The sequence below is a fragment of the Nesoenas mayeri genome (genome assembly GCF_963082525.1).
Source record: "Nesoenas mayeri genome assembly, chromosome: 2".
NCBI classification, from domain to species: Eukaryota; Metazoa; Chordata; class Aves; order Columbiformes; family Columbidae; genus Nesoenas; species Nesoenas mayeri.
The window spans coordinates 122,475,707-122,493,382 of record NC_137543.1 but is presented as its reverse complement, the minus strand read 5'-3'; the positions used below and the strand labels follow the sequence as shown (position 1 = coordinate 122,493,382).

Here is a 17,676-nt window from a genome sequence, read left to right as displayed (position 1 = left end):
CGCACATAATGGTCTGATTCAATTATTTCCCCATCTTTCGTTCTGTTGCCAAAACTACAACATAACTTGTAAGAGATGGCTTGTCAAGCTTTTCTCTTTAAATTTGGGTGCGAAAAGATCATTTCATACTTAAGTACTGGACTGAGCTTACATCCAAGTTGCCACAATAGCAGTGACTGCAGTGTAGCACAGAATGGCAACCACCAAGGATGACTCTCAAGCTTATTTGAAGAGTCTAGTCATGGCATACGAGCGCACTTATTGTGCCCTGAACACCCAGTATACAATTACTGAAGAGAACCAATTCACCTATTCTGCATCAAAGAAAACAAAGTAAAGGGAGAGAAGAGTCAAACTGCATGGACATTCTAAACTTAAAACTCTTTTTGATATTGCCAATACTGAACCTCACTAATTGTTAACCATAGCTTGTAAATCAAGTGGAGTTAAGGGGGAAAAAAAAAAAGAAGTCAAAAAGACTGCTGTTGCCAAATGGTTTCAGATGTAACTGTCACATCAAGAAAAGAAACCTGTTTGAAATGTCTGATTTCTGTAGACCTCATGATAAACAATCATCATACCTGCTACAGAAACTGTTCAGAGATGAGTAAAAGGCATCCTAAAGCCTTAAAGCACTTACATAAACTATAAATCTATAACCTGTCTATAGATAAAATCTGGTCCATTTACATAATATCTGAACATAGAAATATACAATATTTTATTACTAATCTAAGAGTAATATATAGATTTACTATGAAATACTTTGCCCTACCTAGACAATAGCTAATAATTTTCCAAAGTGGGATTATATACTGTTGTTTCTCTTTTGAGTAGGATGCCTGAGTGATTTAGGACAGAAATACACTAACTGGAGGAGGCTGGGATGCGAATTCAACATCACTTCTGCTCAGTGGGACCATAAAGACCTACATAAGTATATAAGGATATAAAGAATACGATTTTGAGAGAAGAGCACGGAGAAAGTATTCTTCAACACTTTGAAACAACCACTTTTATATCCTCAGAGAGACTTCTTCCTGATAGGTAGAAAAACAGACATTGATCCTTTGAAGAAATCTATTCAAGAGTGGGATTTTCGAAATACCACAAACATTGAAACATGACTTAGATTGACACATGTTCATTTGAACTGTATCCATACCTACACTTTCTTCTAGAGTCCAGTACATTCCTAAATGTTTACAAATCTTCCTGGAGGCTTCATCAGTTGATTCAGTTTATTTTCACATTTTCATAATAAACAAGTACCTCAGTTTCCCCATGGCTCTGATTGTTTGCCATCTTTGTTGAAACGAACTCTGCTTTCTAGTATAAACAAACATAATTCTAAAGGAAATATACAAGGAAAAGAGTCCCTGTGCAAAAAATGCTTAAATTATAGGCCATTTTTTCTTCTCTAGAATTCATCTTTATGATTGAGCAAAAGCAGCCCTGAAAACACTGGAAATTTGTATCTCAGCCATGAAAAAAATCTCTGTCTGCAAGCTGATACTCTTCACCCATATCCTGTACACCCGCACTGTCTCCCCCTTCACTGGTCACCATTCCCACTGTAAAATCAGATATACTTTACTTTTGGAGAAGTGAAATCTCAATTGTTTTTTTCAACTTCCAACAGAAATGTAATCTCTTAAAAATTGAAATTAACACTGTCAAAATCCAAATAAAACAACAACAACAAAAGAACCACACACACACATAGGTTTAAATAAAATGTTTAACTAAAATAAAGACATTGATCTTTTGTTTAGCTCTCTTTTGCCATATTGCTGTCCAAAAGAATTAACTTTTCTGTCTTCAAGAAATATAGAGCTCTCTAGTGGCATTCACAGTGTTTACTTTATCTTCTTTCTTAGAGACAAGTAATTACTTCATTATACTAGTCAACTGAATTTCTGTTTAAAGAAAAAAATATAGAACTACTTCCATTATTAAAATATTTGTACAAGACTAGAAGTAGAAGGTAGCAATAAAATGAGCAATGGCTAACATTAAATTGTCAGGAACAAAACCCATACAAAATCAAAGTATTTGTTTCTATAGTCAGGTAACAGCTCTTGTGCACTGATAACAAGAAGTAGATGTTATTCATAATGGTTCTGGTAAGGCTTTTGACAATGTTTCTCATGACATCTTAGAAGAAAGCTAGGGAAGTGCGACCTAGACAAAATCATGATCAGTTGGCTGTACAATTGACTGTAAAAACTGTAATGAACTTGGTAACTACTTTGAGTGTTTGTTAAACTGAAAATTGGTAGTAAGCATGATTATTCAGGCTCCCTTCTAACTTTTTTCCAAAACCATTCAAAGTTATCACTATGATAATCTGTATAATGGGGTAGATAGCCTGCCTACTAAATGTGCATAGACCGTGATACATTCACATCATATATCATGTTACTGCATATATATCATACACAGAGTTGCATCAATACAAATGGTGATAGTTTTTGAAGAAAGTTTTGACAAACTGGATAAACTAAAAAAAACCTGATGAAGTTATAATAGAGAAAATGTAAAGTTCTATGAGCAGGGAGAAACAACTGTACAAATTCACATACTGGGGGAGGACTGGTCAGACAGCACCTCTGCAGGAGAAGACATGGGGATTTGGGTTGATGAAGAACAATACCATGCTGTTATGAAAAGGTAAACATCATACTGGGATGTTTAAAGTAAATCATCTCCAAGAACAGTGTAATCTTTCTACTTGGTACCAATAAAATTCTCGGTTGGAATAACTGAGTCCAGTTTTGAACGCTGCACTTTAAAGATGTGGAGAAACAGCAAAGTAGAGACATGTGAATAATCAGAGGTCTACAAAACATGACTTACAAAGTAATACTGACAAAATTTGATTATTTAGCCCAAAGAAAAATATTACAGAGGGGAGATATATCCCAAAGGAAATAACTCTTACATATTCCCACTGTGGAGAGGACAAAAAGTAAACAGCTTAGGCTGCAGCAATAAAATTTAGGCTAGACTTTAATTTCATCTAACAGTAATTAAGCGTTCAACGCAACTATTGCATCTAGCTGGCATCCTGCAGAGAGAACTAAGTGTTCATACACTATGTAACAGGTTTGAATGTGCTCAGTAAATGCAGTGTTCTGGGTACATTCTGGACTTTGTGCTCTCAGAACAATTATATGACATGTAAGAGTGGGTCTGAAAAATTCAAGCGTCATATACATCCCATATGCGCACATGCGTATGTCCATCTAACGTCTACTAGAAACAAGACATACATAACACATATACTCTTTCAAGAATACAAAGCGAGACCAACATTGTTGGAAAGCATCATGTTAACTGCAGATACAGTGTATATGTTCTGTGGGTATGCCCAGGATTTCCACTTATCTTCTGACAGTGCTTCAGGCATCCGCATTGTTTCCAGACACTATCTTCAGATGGGAAAAAAAACCTTATTCAGGCATATGGTTGCTGACTGTAAAGACAGTTTTTGCTGATTTCAAACTGTTCTCTAATTTAGCATAGTTTGCCTTGGGAGAAACTTTTTATCACTTGACATTTTTATGACTGACTGGTCAAATACCTGGTTTTGCATAGTTATTTTATTCTCTGAACATAAATAGTATAAATCTAAAAAGGTTATTTTCTTCTTATCACACCAGCTGTAATTTCTAACATTTAAACTTGAATTCCAGTACCTGCTATATAAATGCCAAAACAGAATGGTGTCAAAACAAAATCATTGGAGTGAAAGGTGGAAAAAGAAAGCAATTTGTGGAAGGCTAAGGTTTCATGACATTCCTGAGCCCTCACTCATTTCCAAAGCAGTGGGAATTGTATGTAGCAGTGCACAGACAGGCACTATCACCCTTCTGTTTTTTCATAAAATTAATAACCAATTTTGAATACAAACAGAATTGAATATTCTAGTCTAACATAATAAGCCATTGTATTCTAAGTGTTTTTAAATCAAATATACTCTTTGCTTCAAATAATAGAAAAATAGTTGCTGCATTCACACACAGTTGTTTTAGGGAAAAAAAAAATCTTCCACGCATTGGGCAAATTGGGCAAAATATATATCTATACACAAAGAAAAAGGTAAATAAAATTAACATTAATCCAATCTTTGTCTTTTTCTGAGTTAACAAAAAAAAAATAGATGAATTAAAATCAAATTACTAACTAAGTACTACTTTGTAATGCATGTGGCAATGCTTAGAAACTAACATGATTATTAGTACACCAATTGCCAACAGCACAGAACTTGAGTATGGGGGAAAATGACTTGGTGAAAACACAGTTTAAACATTTTGTGGGTTTTTCCCTTTCAGATAGCAGCTGTGAACCTGGCCTTTCTTCTTCTAAAACCCTGAGGAAATTGATGGCTGCTTTTAATTACAAGAGTTGCCAGTAGCCTGCAGGGTGCTTACAAAAGAATGGATTCTTAAACCATGATGTTTAACCCTTACCCTTTGGTCACACATGCCTGTGGATGAAGAAGAAGATTGGGATAAATAAAATCCATTCCTGTCGATAAAGAAGACTGGGAGCAGTAGCATGCTTTTTATTTACAAGCCTTCCTACAAAATGCTTCACAGTTATTTACATTAGGATCTTTGTTGTACAAGGGACATACAAAGAAATTCCAACGTTTCTCAAGACTTGAGGTACACCATTCATGTTTCTAAACCAATCTGGAAAAGACATAATACAATCTACTCTTAATTATTAATATCTACAGGTGGATTGTAAAGGTTTATGCTACAGAGAGAAGACAGGAAACTGCATCAGCCACTTCAGGTCTCACCAGGCTCTTTAGTTTACATGTAGTCCTGCCTGAAAAAACTCTTATACAGCTTTTTTTCACTATTTCCAGCCAATAAATGGTTGAACTGCTTCTGCTAGGGAGAGAGACAAGTAAATTTCTTAGCCCAGGCTGTAACCACGCTGGCTGCAAGCAGAATAATCAAAGTATGTCTCTGATCAGTACCATCCTTGTCCACCAGAAGTGCAATATCTTGATAACTGCAGATGTAGGTCTGGAAGGGCCAGTGTTGATCTGCAGCTAAAAATCGTATCTAGACAGAAGACAACTCACCTTGGCTATCCTCTCATCTCTTTAAAGGAAAATATTAAAAAGATACTTCCATTATTAGTTAAATCACCCACTGTTTTGAGACTCAGATTTGGCCTGGAAAACAGAAAACTCAACTTTGCCACTGGCCTGTTTAATGACCTTATACAAACTACCTTTTTCCTCTCCACCATTTCCTACCCAGAGCATGAAATTATAATGTTGACCGTGCTGAAAGGAAAGGTACTATGTGAGAGATAATTACTACTATAATTATTACTTGTTTGGGTCCTCTGTACCCTTTGTTAAGTCAGCAATCTTAACCTTTCAAAACTAACACACTCTATTTGACACTTTTCTTCCCTAAATCTGCTTCTGTTCTTACATAAACAGCAATTTCTATGGAAAACAAGAAAAGGTAATAATTCATTTTGGGTCCTAATAATGATTCTTTTCATTAGGATTATTTTCAAGTCTGGATTTTATGCTATACTTGCCAGGCAAGGTAGCTACCCTTCTCCAATATCATCTACTGACCTGCCTTTCAATCGCCTACTTATCAGCTTCCATATTCGTCTTAAACTACTTATAAAACAGATTCCACTCTGGCTCCAAAAGTTCTGTGCTGTATAGTTCCATCAACCAGGACAGAGCGTACACTCTGAATTTCAGAAACATTCACAGTACGACACAACTGGGATGAAAAAGGAGGCCACAAGTATATTTTAGTAAAGAGACAAAAAAGTATAAGGTAGCTGGCTTCAACAAAACATTGAACTACATGGCAGAAACACTGAATTCTGTAACACCATGGGAAAATGACAAATTACCTGGCTGTAGGATTGCTGAGGCCTTGACTAAGATTAATTAGGTTGTCCATACCTCACAGAATTTTTATTTTGGGAACAGCTGCTTGAAATTCTTCCTAGTACTTTTAGTCAGAATATTGTCAAACTAAAGAATGAAGTCAAACTTTTCAGGAATAATTATTCTCTTTATTAGAAACCCTCCAACCTCATAAAATTTTCCTACAATACTGAGAACATGGAAACAACATGTTTCCTTGTAACACTTCTGTGAAATTCAAACGATCCTAGCCTGAGTTATTTTTCACAGCAAGGACACACAATTAAGTCTACCACTTCTCATTACTGAGCCATATGCCCCTCAGCTTCTGTAGAGTTCTGTACCCGTGTCTTTAAATATACATAATAAAATATCCATTGGAGTGGATCTGGAATGACTGTATTCCTTCCTTGAGAAGACTAGCCATTATCGCCCCAAAATCTTGGTTTGTAGATAGGCATATTTTTCAAGGATTTATACAAAACAGAAGTAGTCTGACTTCAATGTAAAGCTATTACTTCTCTTATATCTTACAAATGTCTGGATAGGGCACTCTTCTCTCAAAGACAGGATAATTGCATTGAAATCCCAAATCAAGCAGTTTTCCATCCATAGTACTTTTTTTTTTTCTTTGCAAAGTTCACCACAGTTATGCAAGAAAACAACTACATCAAGACATGAAAAAAATAAAAACATACAACAAGCTTTCAAATGTGTAGGGTAAGAAAACTCAGAAAACATGGAAAATAATTGCTCATACTGTGTTAAGTTATAAATCCTACTCAGTGTTTTTCTTTCACCTCAGTACCTCTTATGTTTCAAATGACAGGGGTTTGTTACATTTTTTCTGGAAGTTTTTGGCATTCTTTTTCTTGAAGAAAAGAAATCATGTAATACAAGTAATGATCTTGGACCAGTAGGTCATAAAACTACTCAAAATAAATGGTTAACAATTTCTACAAGTCTTAGGTTTGGCCAGTAAGGTGAAGACAAACATATTAAAAAAATAAATCTATGAGTTCAGGACCACGTGTTCCTGAAAATCTTTTTCCTACACAGAGGTTCTTCAGTGAAAACTATTAAGGCCTAATAAAAAGAAACTAAGAGAGATAATAGGTGAACAGAGAAGAGTAGCTGTATAAATTATAACTTTGCTTCACAATGACCATAACAATAATTTTCACAGTGAGCTTTTACTACATAAAAGCATTGTTCCTGTATTTTTAATGTAAATTCTTTGAGATCATATACAAGTTTGGTTCATTACGTAACATAATGATGTCCTTCATGAAGGGTTCTTAAAACACAGCCTGAAGCAAATGGCATAATTTTAAGAAGCAGTTCTGCAGAACTGTATCACACAGTAAGAAAGCATGAGCAAATACCTTATCAACATCACTGTTCTTTATTTAGCAATCTGTAATTAAAGATTATATTTGTGTAAGTTCCATTTTCTAGGTTTCATTGTTTGTGAATCACACACAAGATTACCCATTTGTTCCACCCTAGCAAGCCTTTATTCTTCTATTCACAAACCATTCACAAGTGTGCAGTAATAATTAAACATTATCAGATTCTATCAAAACTGCAAGTACCTCCATAACAATGCCATTTTCCAACATGGAGTGATACACGTTTTTAAGATAGTTATTTTTCCTGCATAAGCATGTCCACAAAAAATGAATGAATACCTCGTTATAAAAAAAGATTAGAGAGCCTGCACGGAAAATTGTTCTAAAAGGATGCGTTGTTTTATTTTCTGCTTTGTTGTACCTTATTTTCTCAGATCTGGCAAACAATGATAAGAAAAAATAAAGCCTAATACATCTACTTACTTGTGATAAAATGGAAAGCTGATGATGCTGGGTTACTGCATTTCGATTAGCCTCCATGAAGTACCTCTGGGTTCGTCTCCTCTCCCAATCCAGTTTCTTCTCCAACATGAGATGAGAGGTGGATAAAGCATCCAGGTATTTCATCATCACATCAGACAGCAGTGAGCTGACCTCCACTATGTCTGGACGTGCCTCTGCATCAGGAGTCAAACATCTACAGAAAGAACATTCTCTAATGAAAGCCAACTACTTCTTTCTAAAAACCTGTTTACTACCACGGCATTCCTCCATTGGTATTTATCAAGCCGTGCTGGCCAGAGAGGGATATGAAGACTGAGGGCAGCCTCAGCTACAGCAATCATCAAAGTGTGGAGTTCAAAATCCTGAGACAAGTGAGAAAGACTGTATGGTTACAATGCAGGACTTCAGGAGAGCAGAATTCAGCCTGTTTAAGGGTCTTCCTGGTAGAATCTCACGGAAGACTGCCCTGGAAGGTAAATGGAAAGCATAGGAAAGCTTGCTAATCTTCAGGGAGACCTCCAGGTGCAGGAACAGCCCACTCCTGCATGTAGGAAGCAGCAACGGGCTACACAGGAGTTAGGAAAAGCTGAAGCTTATCTGGAGTTCAGACTAGCAATGGATGTGCAAGGGAGAATAAAGGCCATCTATAAGTACATTGACAACAAGAGAAAGGCTAAGGAAAATGTGGACCCACTATGTAACCCAGTGACAAAGGACATGGAAAAGGCTGGAGCATTCAATCCTTTTTTTGCTTCCATTTTCACTGGGAAACTTTGGCCTTAAATGTTCCAGATCTTTGAGCCCATCTGTAGAATCCACGTGCATTAAGCATTACCACACAGCAGAAAATATAGTGAGAAAGCATTTAAGCCAACTGAACAGACACAAGTCCATAGGACCAGATGAGATGAGCCTGAGGGTGTTGATGAAACTGGTCAATGCCACTATATATCATGCCTGAAAAGATCAGAGGGAGGTTGCTGCAGCCTGGAAAAAGTTGAATATCACATGTGTGCCCAAGAAGAGCAAGAGGGAGGATCCAGTCAACTACTAGCCAGTCAACTTCATCTAAGTCTCTGGGAAAATAACAGAATAAATTCCCCTGGAAGTAATTTCCAAGCACACAAAGGACAAGAATGTGAATGGGAACAGCCAAACAGATTTACCAAACAGCAGTCATACTTGACTAGCCTGACTGCTCTCTATGAATAGATTACTGGCTCTGTGGACTAGGGGAGAGCAGTATATGTTGTAGGTAGCTTTATTTTAGCAAGGCCTTTGACACAATATCCCACAGTATCCACAGGACTATAAGACAGGTAGATAATTGGCTGAACTTCCTGGCTCAAAGAGATGTCATCAGCAGTACAAAGTCCAGCTGGTGGCTAGAAGTAGCATCCTCCAGGGATTTATATTGGTACAGTACTGTTTAATGTCTTTATTAATGACCTAGATGATGGGATGGAGTGCATTCTCAAAAGGACTGTGAACACCAAATTGCCGGGATTAGTTGATACATGGGGAAGGGCTGTTCTTGGAGGGACCTGTGCCAGAGATCTGATTGCTATCTACATAATGGTAGGGTATAGAAAATATGGAGCCAGATCCTTCTCAGAGGGGCACAGTGATAGGGCAAGAGACAACAGGCTCAAGTTAGAACACAGGAAGGTCTGATTAGATATAAGGATTATTATTACCACTACTACTTTTAATCACAAAGGCAGACAAGCACTGAAGAGGTCCCAGAGAAGCTCCATCCTTCAAGATATTCAGAACTCAGACAAGACCCTGAGCGGTGAGCAACCAGATCTAACTGTATCTGCTTTGAGCAAATGGACTAGATGACCTGTGAGGTCCCTTAAAACCTAAATTACTCTACAGTTCTACGGTTCTTGTTTCAGGCACTCTAGGTAGGTGTTTAGTAACAGTAATAATATTCTATTAGATCCATTTTTAAATCCCCTGAATATTTTGTAGGTAGTATAGGACATAAAAGTCGATAGGGACCATTCTGCATGCACTATAAACAGTCTTAAATCTGTTAACTCCAGTGAACCTGATAATATACTATGACTTCCCTGAAGAATACTACTGACCAGCTAGCACACAGATACACTTAACCCAACACCCTTCCCTAAAGAAAGTGTCACAGAATCATTTTACTACTTCCTACAACAGTACTTTCTAAATAAACATAACTGCCATGTAAAGTAGCAGTTTTGAACAGGTTTTATAGTACTTAAACTTCTTGACTTTAATATTTTTCTGTTTAAATTTGCTCAAATCCACTGATTCATCTCATTCATTTTCATAACTTTGTTAATCTGTCTGACTCAAAATTTTATATTTACTTTAAACAGATGTAAGCTTTTCACCCTTAGGAAAAAATCAAATAGAACATTTCTTATTTTAATCCAATAATCTAATCCATTGGACCAATGAAATTGGTTAAAATTTACAATAACAATGTGAGCTGGAAAAGATTTCTGATAAGTCCTAAATCCATTTCCCATGCATTGAGTAGACTGATGTTGAACTCTGAAGGACTTTGATTATTGAGTCCAAAACTTTCTTTAGTAGCCTAATCCAATAAAACTGTATTTTAATAATAACAATACTGAATGATGATGATAACACTAAATACAAACTTACAGTTGCAATGTGAAGCTTTCAATGTTTTTTCTAATCATTATCAATAAATTATTTTTTCTATTTAAGACATTCAGCTTTCAATATGTGTTGTGCTTCAGTCATTTGGAAAGAACAACTTTATTTCTGTTAATGTTTCCTCATCTGTATTATAAGTAAAATCTCATTATTACTGCTTATCTTTAATGTTCTTTATTCTTTTTAAATATCTCACAAAGCCTAAACATAATATTTCATTTAAAGGTTAACTCATAGTAAGGGAATCAACATTAAAAGGATATGCTTCCCACTGCTATTAAAATAAGCAGAAAAACTCTTATGTGATAGGAAAATTTAATTTTAATATTTTCATGCAAATACCCATTTAATCATGTATTTAAACCAGTTAGCTTCCATAGTAGCCAGCCTCATGATGATATGAGACATTCAGTGAACCTGATTAATACAGCCGCAATATCTACAATCATAAATAACTCAATAGCTGGCCTTGAAAACCCCAGAAAAACTTCCTATTACAGAGTTTCTCATCATTATCAGGAATTAAAAGAAGGAAAATACAGAGGGCCAGATACTCACATAACTTTAAGTCACTGATAAAGATGTGTTCAAAATTTATAGGAGAATGCAATAGATACCAGAAATAATATGATGTGACTGGAAGATATTTTCTGGATGCACCTGAGATTACTATATTATTCTTAAATAGCAAGCAATGAATTAATAAAGGCAGTTATTCTAACTACAAATATCTGTAAATATTTGAAATATTAAAATTCATTTCAAGACCTCTTAAGCATAAATGTTATCTCTATTAGCTCCTATCCTCTCCATTGTTGTCATGACCAGGACCTTGTCAATGTCCTTAAATACAGAAACCTTTTTGTACAATAAAATATAGTATAAAATGTATAAAATGTTACAGTCTCTGTACAGTAAAGTGCTTTTTAGAGATAGAAAGTAAAAGCATTTTTGTGCTAAGTGATGTTTTTCTAAAGTGGAAAAATCAAGGGAGCTAAATCTCACAGAAGTGCACTAATTCACTCTCTATACTTTGCTTTACACATTACACTATTACCAGGAAGATGTATCCATAGCTAAGAGAAACATGTGGTGAGCGAATGGAACAAATACAGGCTCATCTTTTCCTCCATTATGGTGTAACCTTTGCTTTGTTCTCTCTGTTATCCTGCTAACAGGACTAGAAGGTAGTGGGAAACATTTCTATCAGCCAAATAAACACAGAAAACTATGACTGTGGCCTTACAGTGACCTATAAATAACACATTGCAACAGGGTTACTTCCTTGCCCATAAACACCCCTGAAAATCACTCAAAATGCTGTATTTTCATGGGAGAAAAAAAAAAATCAATGCATAGGGAATCAGCTGCAAACTGGTATTAAACTTCAGTACTGAGCATAAAGTCTATACTGGCTGGATAATTGTGCTGACTATGCTGGCATGAGTTTTCCAGTTGCATGCATGCAACTATACTGCATGTGGTATTAGCAGGGCAAGGAGATACCTCCATTCTTCTTTAAATTAGAAGATATTTCACATTCAGAGACAAATACTGGCAGTTGCTACAGTCAGTGAACAGTCACATTACCACTCCTGGAAACATACAAACAAAATAACTTTTCTGCAGGATATCCAAACAAAACTAGATGAGTAATCACCTCTTAATAGTAAATGAAACTTTTTCAGAGTACAGTCCTTCTGGCACAGGTTCATACAGAGCCCCTACTATCTGAAAAAAAAATAATAATTCACAGTTAAATGAAGAAAAATATTCCAATATTTATTTGAAGATCCCATATGATAAGTATTGTTCCTTGATTACATCATCAGCTCTAACTTGCAAAACAACTTAGAACACATCTTGTAATGCAGAATGTCACTTCTAATCAGGTATCCACATTAATGTACATAATCACTCTATATCAAAGGGCTACAATACCTGAATAAGGGAAACATTTTTTAGTTGTGATCTCATCCTAAAGGATGAGACGCAATGCTATAGAAAATCCAGTATTATAGTACATAAGAAATTTTAAATATCTAAAGTCCCTGTCACCACATGCAAGGACAGAAATATGCTAGTCTGAGAGGTAATAATATACTAACATTTACAAGCAATTTTTGCAATTAGTATGGCAAAATAGTAATTTGTACAATGCTAAACCCTTCCACTCATTCACACATCAGACCAGAGAGGAGTTTATGCTTCGATAATCTCAAACATAAATTCTCGTGGATCTAGTGAACACATGCAGAAATAATTGCTAGGTTGATCTGGCAAATCCAAATACCTTAGTTGCCAAGGAGAGCATATTTGTGCTGTAAAACGGTGGGTTCAGAGTTGCCATCTGATAAAGGATGCATCCTGCAGCCCAGACATCAGCCTTCTCTCCGTATGGCTCACTCTTTACGACTTCAGGGCTAAGTAAAAAGCAATGCAGTTCACAAGTGTTTAATTAATTCACCTAGAAGCAGGCTTATTTTTTTAAACACCCAATATTTAGTTAATTACTACACCATATTTTCAGAGCACATACAATTACATTCGAAAGGTCGCATTTATTTCCTTTACCAGCCAAATTCTTTAAGTGAATGTGCAATTAATAGCTTTTCCACTTCTACTGCAGTTCTTCTCACAACACTAATGGTTCGTATTTTGTTCGCTTGTCCTTTCCACTCATTTCATGTTACAACGTCTTTGGACTTAAAGGATACAAATGAACTACAGCATTCATAACTTGTTTACAATGATGATATTTCAACATAATGGACGGGACAACAAATAAATACATTACATCCTCTTGTAATTCAGATATCAGAAAGATTTGAATAAGAATCGTGTATTTAGAATGATAATGGATATGATTTCGCTAATAATGTGGGTAAATACTTTACTCGTAATATAATTTTCATCCTCTTAAAACTACTGTAATGCATTCTCTGTGAGGATGTCACATGGACACTCAACAGCCAGCCAAACGACAATAATAAAAAAACATTGTAGATCCATTTAAAGCAAAAGGAAGAAGGCAGTAATTTCAGGTTTTCACTCCATACAAAGCAGACTCCACTTCTCTTAATTTCCTGAGCACTTTTCATAAACCTTGATGATAATAGTTTACATTAGTAGGGACATTCTGATGCTGGAGTTCAAGACTTAGCAGTAAGTAAAGATCATATCACATAGTGTGGAGTTTTCTTCCGCTTAGCATGGTCTCTCTGTAATTATTCAGAGATATAAAAAAATTCTTGACTCCTTTCATCTGTAAAATCAACTTGAAAACCTACTTGTTTTCCTTTTTCTTTCAGCTTTGAATTTGGAACCACTAGATCAAGTTCATGATTATACTACTGATATCTTTGGTAAAATGCCTTATTTCAGAGCTGAGAAGTACTGTGTAAATTCAATTAATGATGCAGTCTGGATAAAGTATATTGGTTGAAGGTGTGCTGCTGATAGGCAGAAAACAGATTTTTTAAATAAATGGGCTGAGGTCCATTAGATAAGATAACTTCTCTTCAGCATAACAGTTTAACAGAACAGAAAGTCACAACAAAAGTCAGAGTGTGAGAAGTGAGAGAGACTGACAGATCACACATTTCTGATAAAATTGATCAAGCAAGATATAAATTCCTGGATGAAACCAAATCAGCAATTTTCCTCGAATTTTGCTGCTGCTATTACATAGAGGGGAACATAGGATGTTGAACGTAATATAATACCATTTCTGTAATCAGACTGTCTTCATTCCTCACTGTGACGCTAATTCACTAGATGACCTTGTCAAAATTTCATTTTTATGTATTAAATATGCCTACTAGAGCAAACACGAATATTGCAACTTATCATATAGATGGTGATCTCATTAAGGCAAAGCACCTGTTTTAATAAAGTTCTAAGCGTGCTTCTATTCAGAAAAATTAATCTGACTTGAATTTCACAACCCTTCATTCTAGTGATAATTTTCATGCATACAGAGATTTAGTTATAAATTATTATTTGTAAATGATTAAATAATATTAAAATCCCAAACTAGAGATTATTTGAGCCATACCTGGGTACCTATGCAAGAAGTCACATAGCAATCACAGAAAGAATAAGCTGAATACAGTCAAGAGAGAAACAGAAGCAACCATGACTTGGCCTGCAGAATCTTGTATTCATGAACAGCAGGGAAGAACCTAGCCTGATGTGCAGAGCAAACAGGAGTCCGTGGGGCTGGTGACCCAGAAAAATTCATTTGTTACTACTACGATTTAGAAATCACAGAATTAATACAGTGACAACAAGGTAGTAGTTTTAGCGTGGTTTCACACAAATGCATGATAGTTGGATGTTGATGAAGTCATTTAGTCTGCTTATTCATGCTGAAAGACTTCCTGTTCTAAATGCATATCTAATCCTTTTTTCTTTTTTTAAAGTCAAAAGAACTTGCAGTAGAGTACTAGTTGATCTTTTATTCCAGAACAAATGTCTTTAGTCAGAAGTCTCTGATATTTAGACCATTAGGATGACCAATACCTTAAATAAATACTGTCTCATGCTTAAGAAGCACTTTACTGAAATAACATTTATCTAAGGTGACTATGAATGTTTTACAGAGAATATAAAATCCTATACTTATATGATGCTATGCTTTCGAGGCTAATTAATTCTGTAATTTAGATTTTTAATTAGAATTTTCAAATATTATCTATTTACTTTTAAGAGATATAGTGAAATCCCTCACCATGTTCTACAGGCTTGCCTCACCATCTGCTAGTTAGGAATGTGGGTGGGGTGCAGTACTTGTTGACTAGCAAAACAGCTCTGCAGTCAAGTTGGATCTTTTGGATCTGCTCTGTTGAGGGATGCTGAGCAGAGAAAGTAGCCAGTTCTGTCCCTGTGCGCTGCCACCCACAGCCAGGAAGGTGGCGGGAGTACATATGATTTGTCTAATTCAGCTGGCAACTGTGTATAAACTGTCACTATCTGGTCAAGACCAGAAAGAATGAGTAAAACCAGACTGAATTTTCTTCCATGAAAACCCTACAAAATCAGTCTTAGCTATAAACAGCAAAAATAAGTTTGAGGGTGTAGCACTGATATGACCACTTTTTGGTTTATTTGTAAAGGCAGGGTTCTTCCTTTAATTATTCCATTAGGCAATCTCGATTGGCTGAAATAGGACAGTGAGATTAATGAGATTTTTAGCAAACAGATGTCCACATCATTAAATACATTCAGGGTCAAAAAAAAATACATAAAGGGAGAAACTCTAAGAGCTGATAAAGAATTTCATTTCTATTGCTCCAAGGGTTGATTGTAGTGCTCAGAAGCAGCAGTACTGATGCTCTACTCTATGATATCCACAGTCTTGGATATTAAAAGAGGCAGCAGATACTTATATAATTGGTCATTTAGTTCTTGCAGGTAACATATTCAAGATAATCACTACAGCATTCCTCTAGGTTTGCAAGTCACTGCTCATTTCCAAATTACATATTCAAGCTGAAAAAGCTTACTTCAGCAGCATTACATTAACTATAGGACCGTCCTTCACTGAACAATATTCCACAGCAAAAGCAAGGCTAAATCTTTCTAAATAAAAGATATAGAAATATATCCACAGAATAAATTCTCCAAATTCTCAGCATCCTTGAGCAGATGTGTTTACAACTGTTTCTCAGAAAGTTCACTTTTGCTTAACATATCAGCATTGCTTTTATAATTACTAAGCCTTCTATGCTAACGTCCTTAAAATAAGTCTTCAATTTGATTAAGCCATCGCTTAATCCAAAGAGTTATCTGTTTTTTCTTCTGAGCAACTCTAGCTATTTTAAATACAGAAAATAGCTTTCCATACTACTAGGATTTTTTAAAAAATAAAGAAAATAAAATCTTGTCAATATTTCTGCTACTTGTAAAACAGGACCATTTCACTGAATAATCTCTACATGGCCTTGGAGACATGTTTGCAACCAAGTTTTCAGTTATAATTTGCTCATTGATGTTATTTTGTTATTATTTTTATTTAAGAATACTTTTAACAAAGGTCTACAAACAGACTATCCCAACCTGAATGACATACCTATAAGAAAGATTGCTATCCTCACTGGATTAGCTCATGTTCACATTAGTTATTAGTGGATACAAGTCCCAAAATGAAGGAAATCATCCTGAATTTGGAGGTGGAGGAGAGAGGGAGCTGAGGGAATGATCTTTGCAAAACAGCATTAATTTTCTAGAGCTTCTAAAGATTCTAAGAAATGTTGTCAATACTCTCAGGTTGACTTTACACGGGACACAATCAGTGAAGCTTTCCCAAGCTGGACAGAACTTCAACAAGCCACTCGTGACTTGTCCTGGCACAGTGCTCCCTGGTTAATCCAAGTACTTCTGACAGGTCTAAGAACAGCCTGGTATATGTCATCCTGCAGTATAAGGAGTATTTTCAAATGAGATATGATTTCAACTAGACAGTTACGGATTAATTAAAATGAGAGTTATTCTTCAAGACTAACTCCCAGAAGAGGTGATGGCTATAATGAAAGAGTAAACAAATAAGAAGTATACACCACTGCAGAAGATTTCAACAATGTCAGAGTTATTGCTTTTAGTCTTCATCATTCTTCCAATTAATTATTTACAGTTTGATGGAGATTCCTGCAGTTTGTAGTGGTCATACAAACACTCATGCCCAGAAACCATATCTAGTTCATGAAGCAACCCAAGCTGAAAATAGTTATAGGCTAGTAAAGTATCAAACATGCTTATCCCATTCTTTCTTCCTGACGTATATTGACTTATTGCCACTGTTGGAGACGGGACAGTAGGAGAGATGGTGGGCAAGTTTGCCACACATTGATAAACCTGTTCAGTTTTTTTTGTCTCAAATACTAAAGAGTCTACAGCTTCTATTAGCTTCACTTATTCAGATATCTTTGTTAAGATATCTATAAAATAATACTTGTTTGCGAAGGATAGCCTTCTTAGTTGCTGGCAAAACTCAAAGTGAAGTAGAGGAAGAGTGTACAAAAATCTCTGCACCTCTAACTGCCCCACTTCACTGTAAAAATGAGACTAGCGTAACCTGGCCCAGGCCAACCAGGGATTTATCCAGGAGTGTCTTGAAAACCTTCAGAGGTAAAGAAATACACCACCTCTCTGGGCAGCCTGTTCAACGTTTGAGTGTCATAAAGGTGAAAAAAATTTACCTTATATCAAGTCAGAATCTCTCCTGTT

The 17,676-nt window shown here is 35.7% G+C and overlaps 1 protein-coding gene across 1 annotated transcript in view; it reads right to left on the bottom strand.

Annotated features, from left to right (window-relative positions):
- Positions 1-17,676, bottom strand: part of NEK10 (NIMA related kinase 10) — a gene marked incomplete at both ends in the record, with an annotated part of 91,049 nt that overhangs the window by 32,796 nt on the left and 40,577 nt on the right. Inside the window, 3 exons of the mRNA XM_080339512.1 lie at positions 7,762-7,975; positions 12,110-12,180; positions 12,743-12,872. Coding sequence (XP_080195638.1) covers positions 7,762-7,975; positions 12,110-12,180; positions 12,743-12,872 — 415 coding nt within the window. The remainder of the gene's footprint in view (positions 1-7,761; positions 7,976-12,109; positions 12,181-12,742; positions 12,873-17,676) is intronic.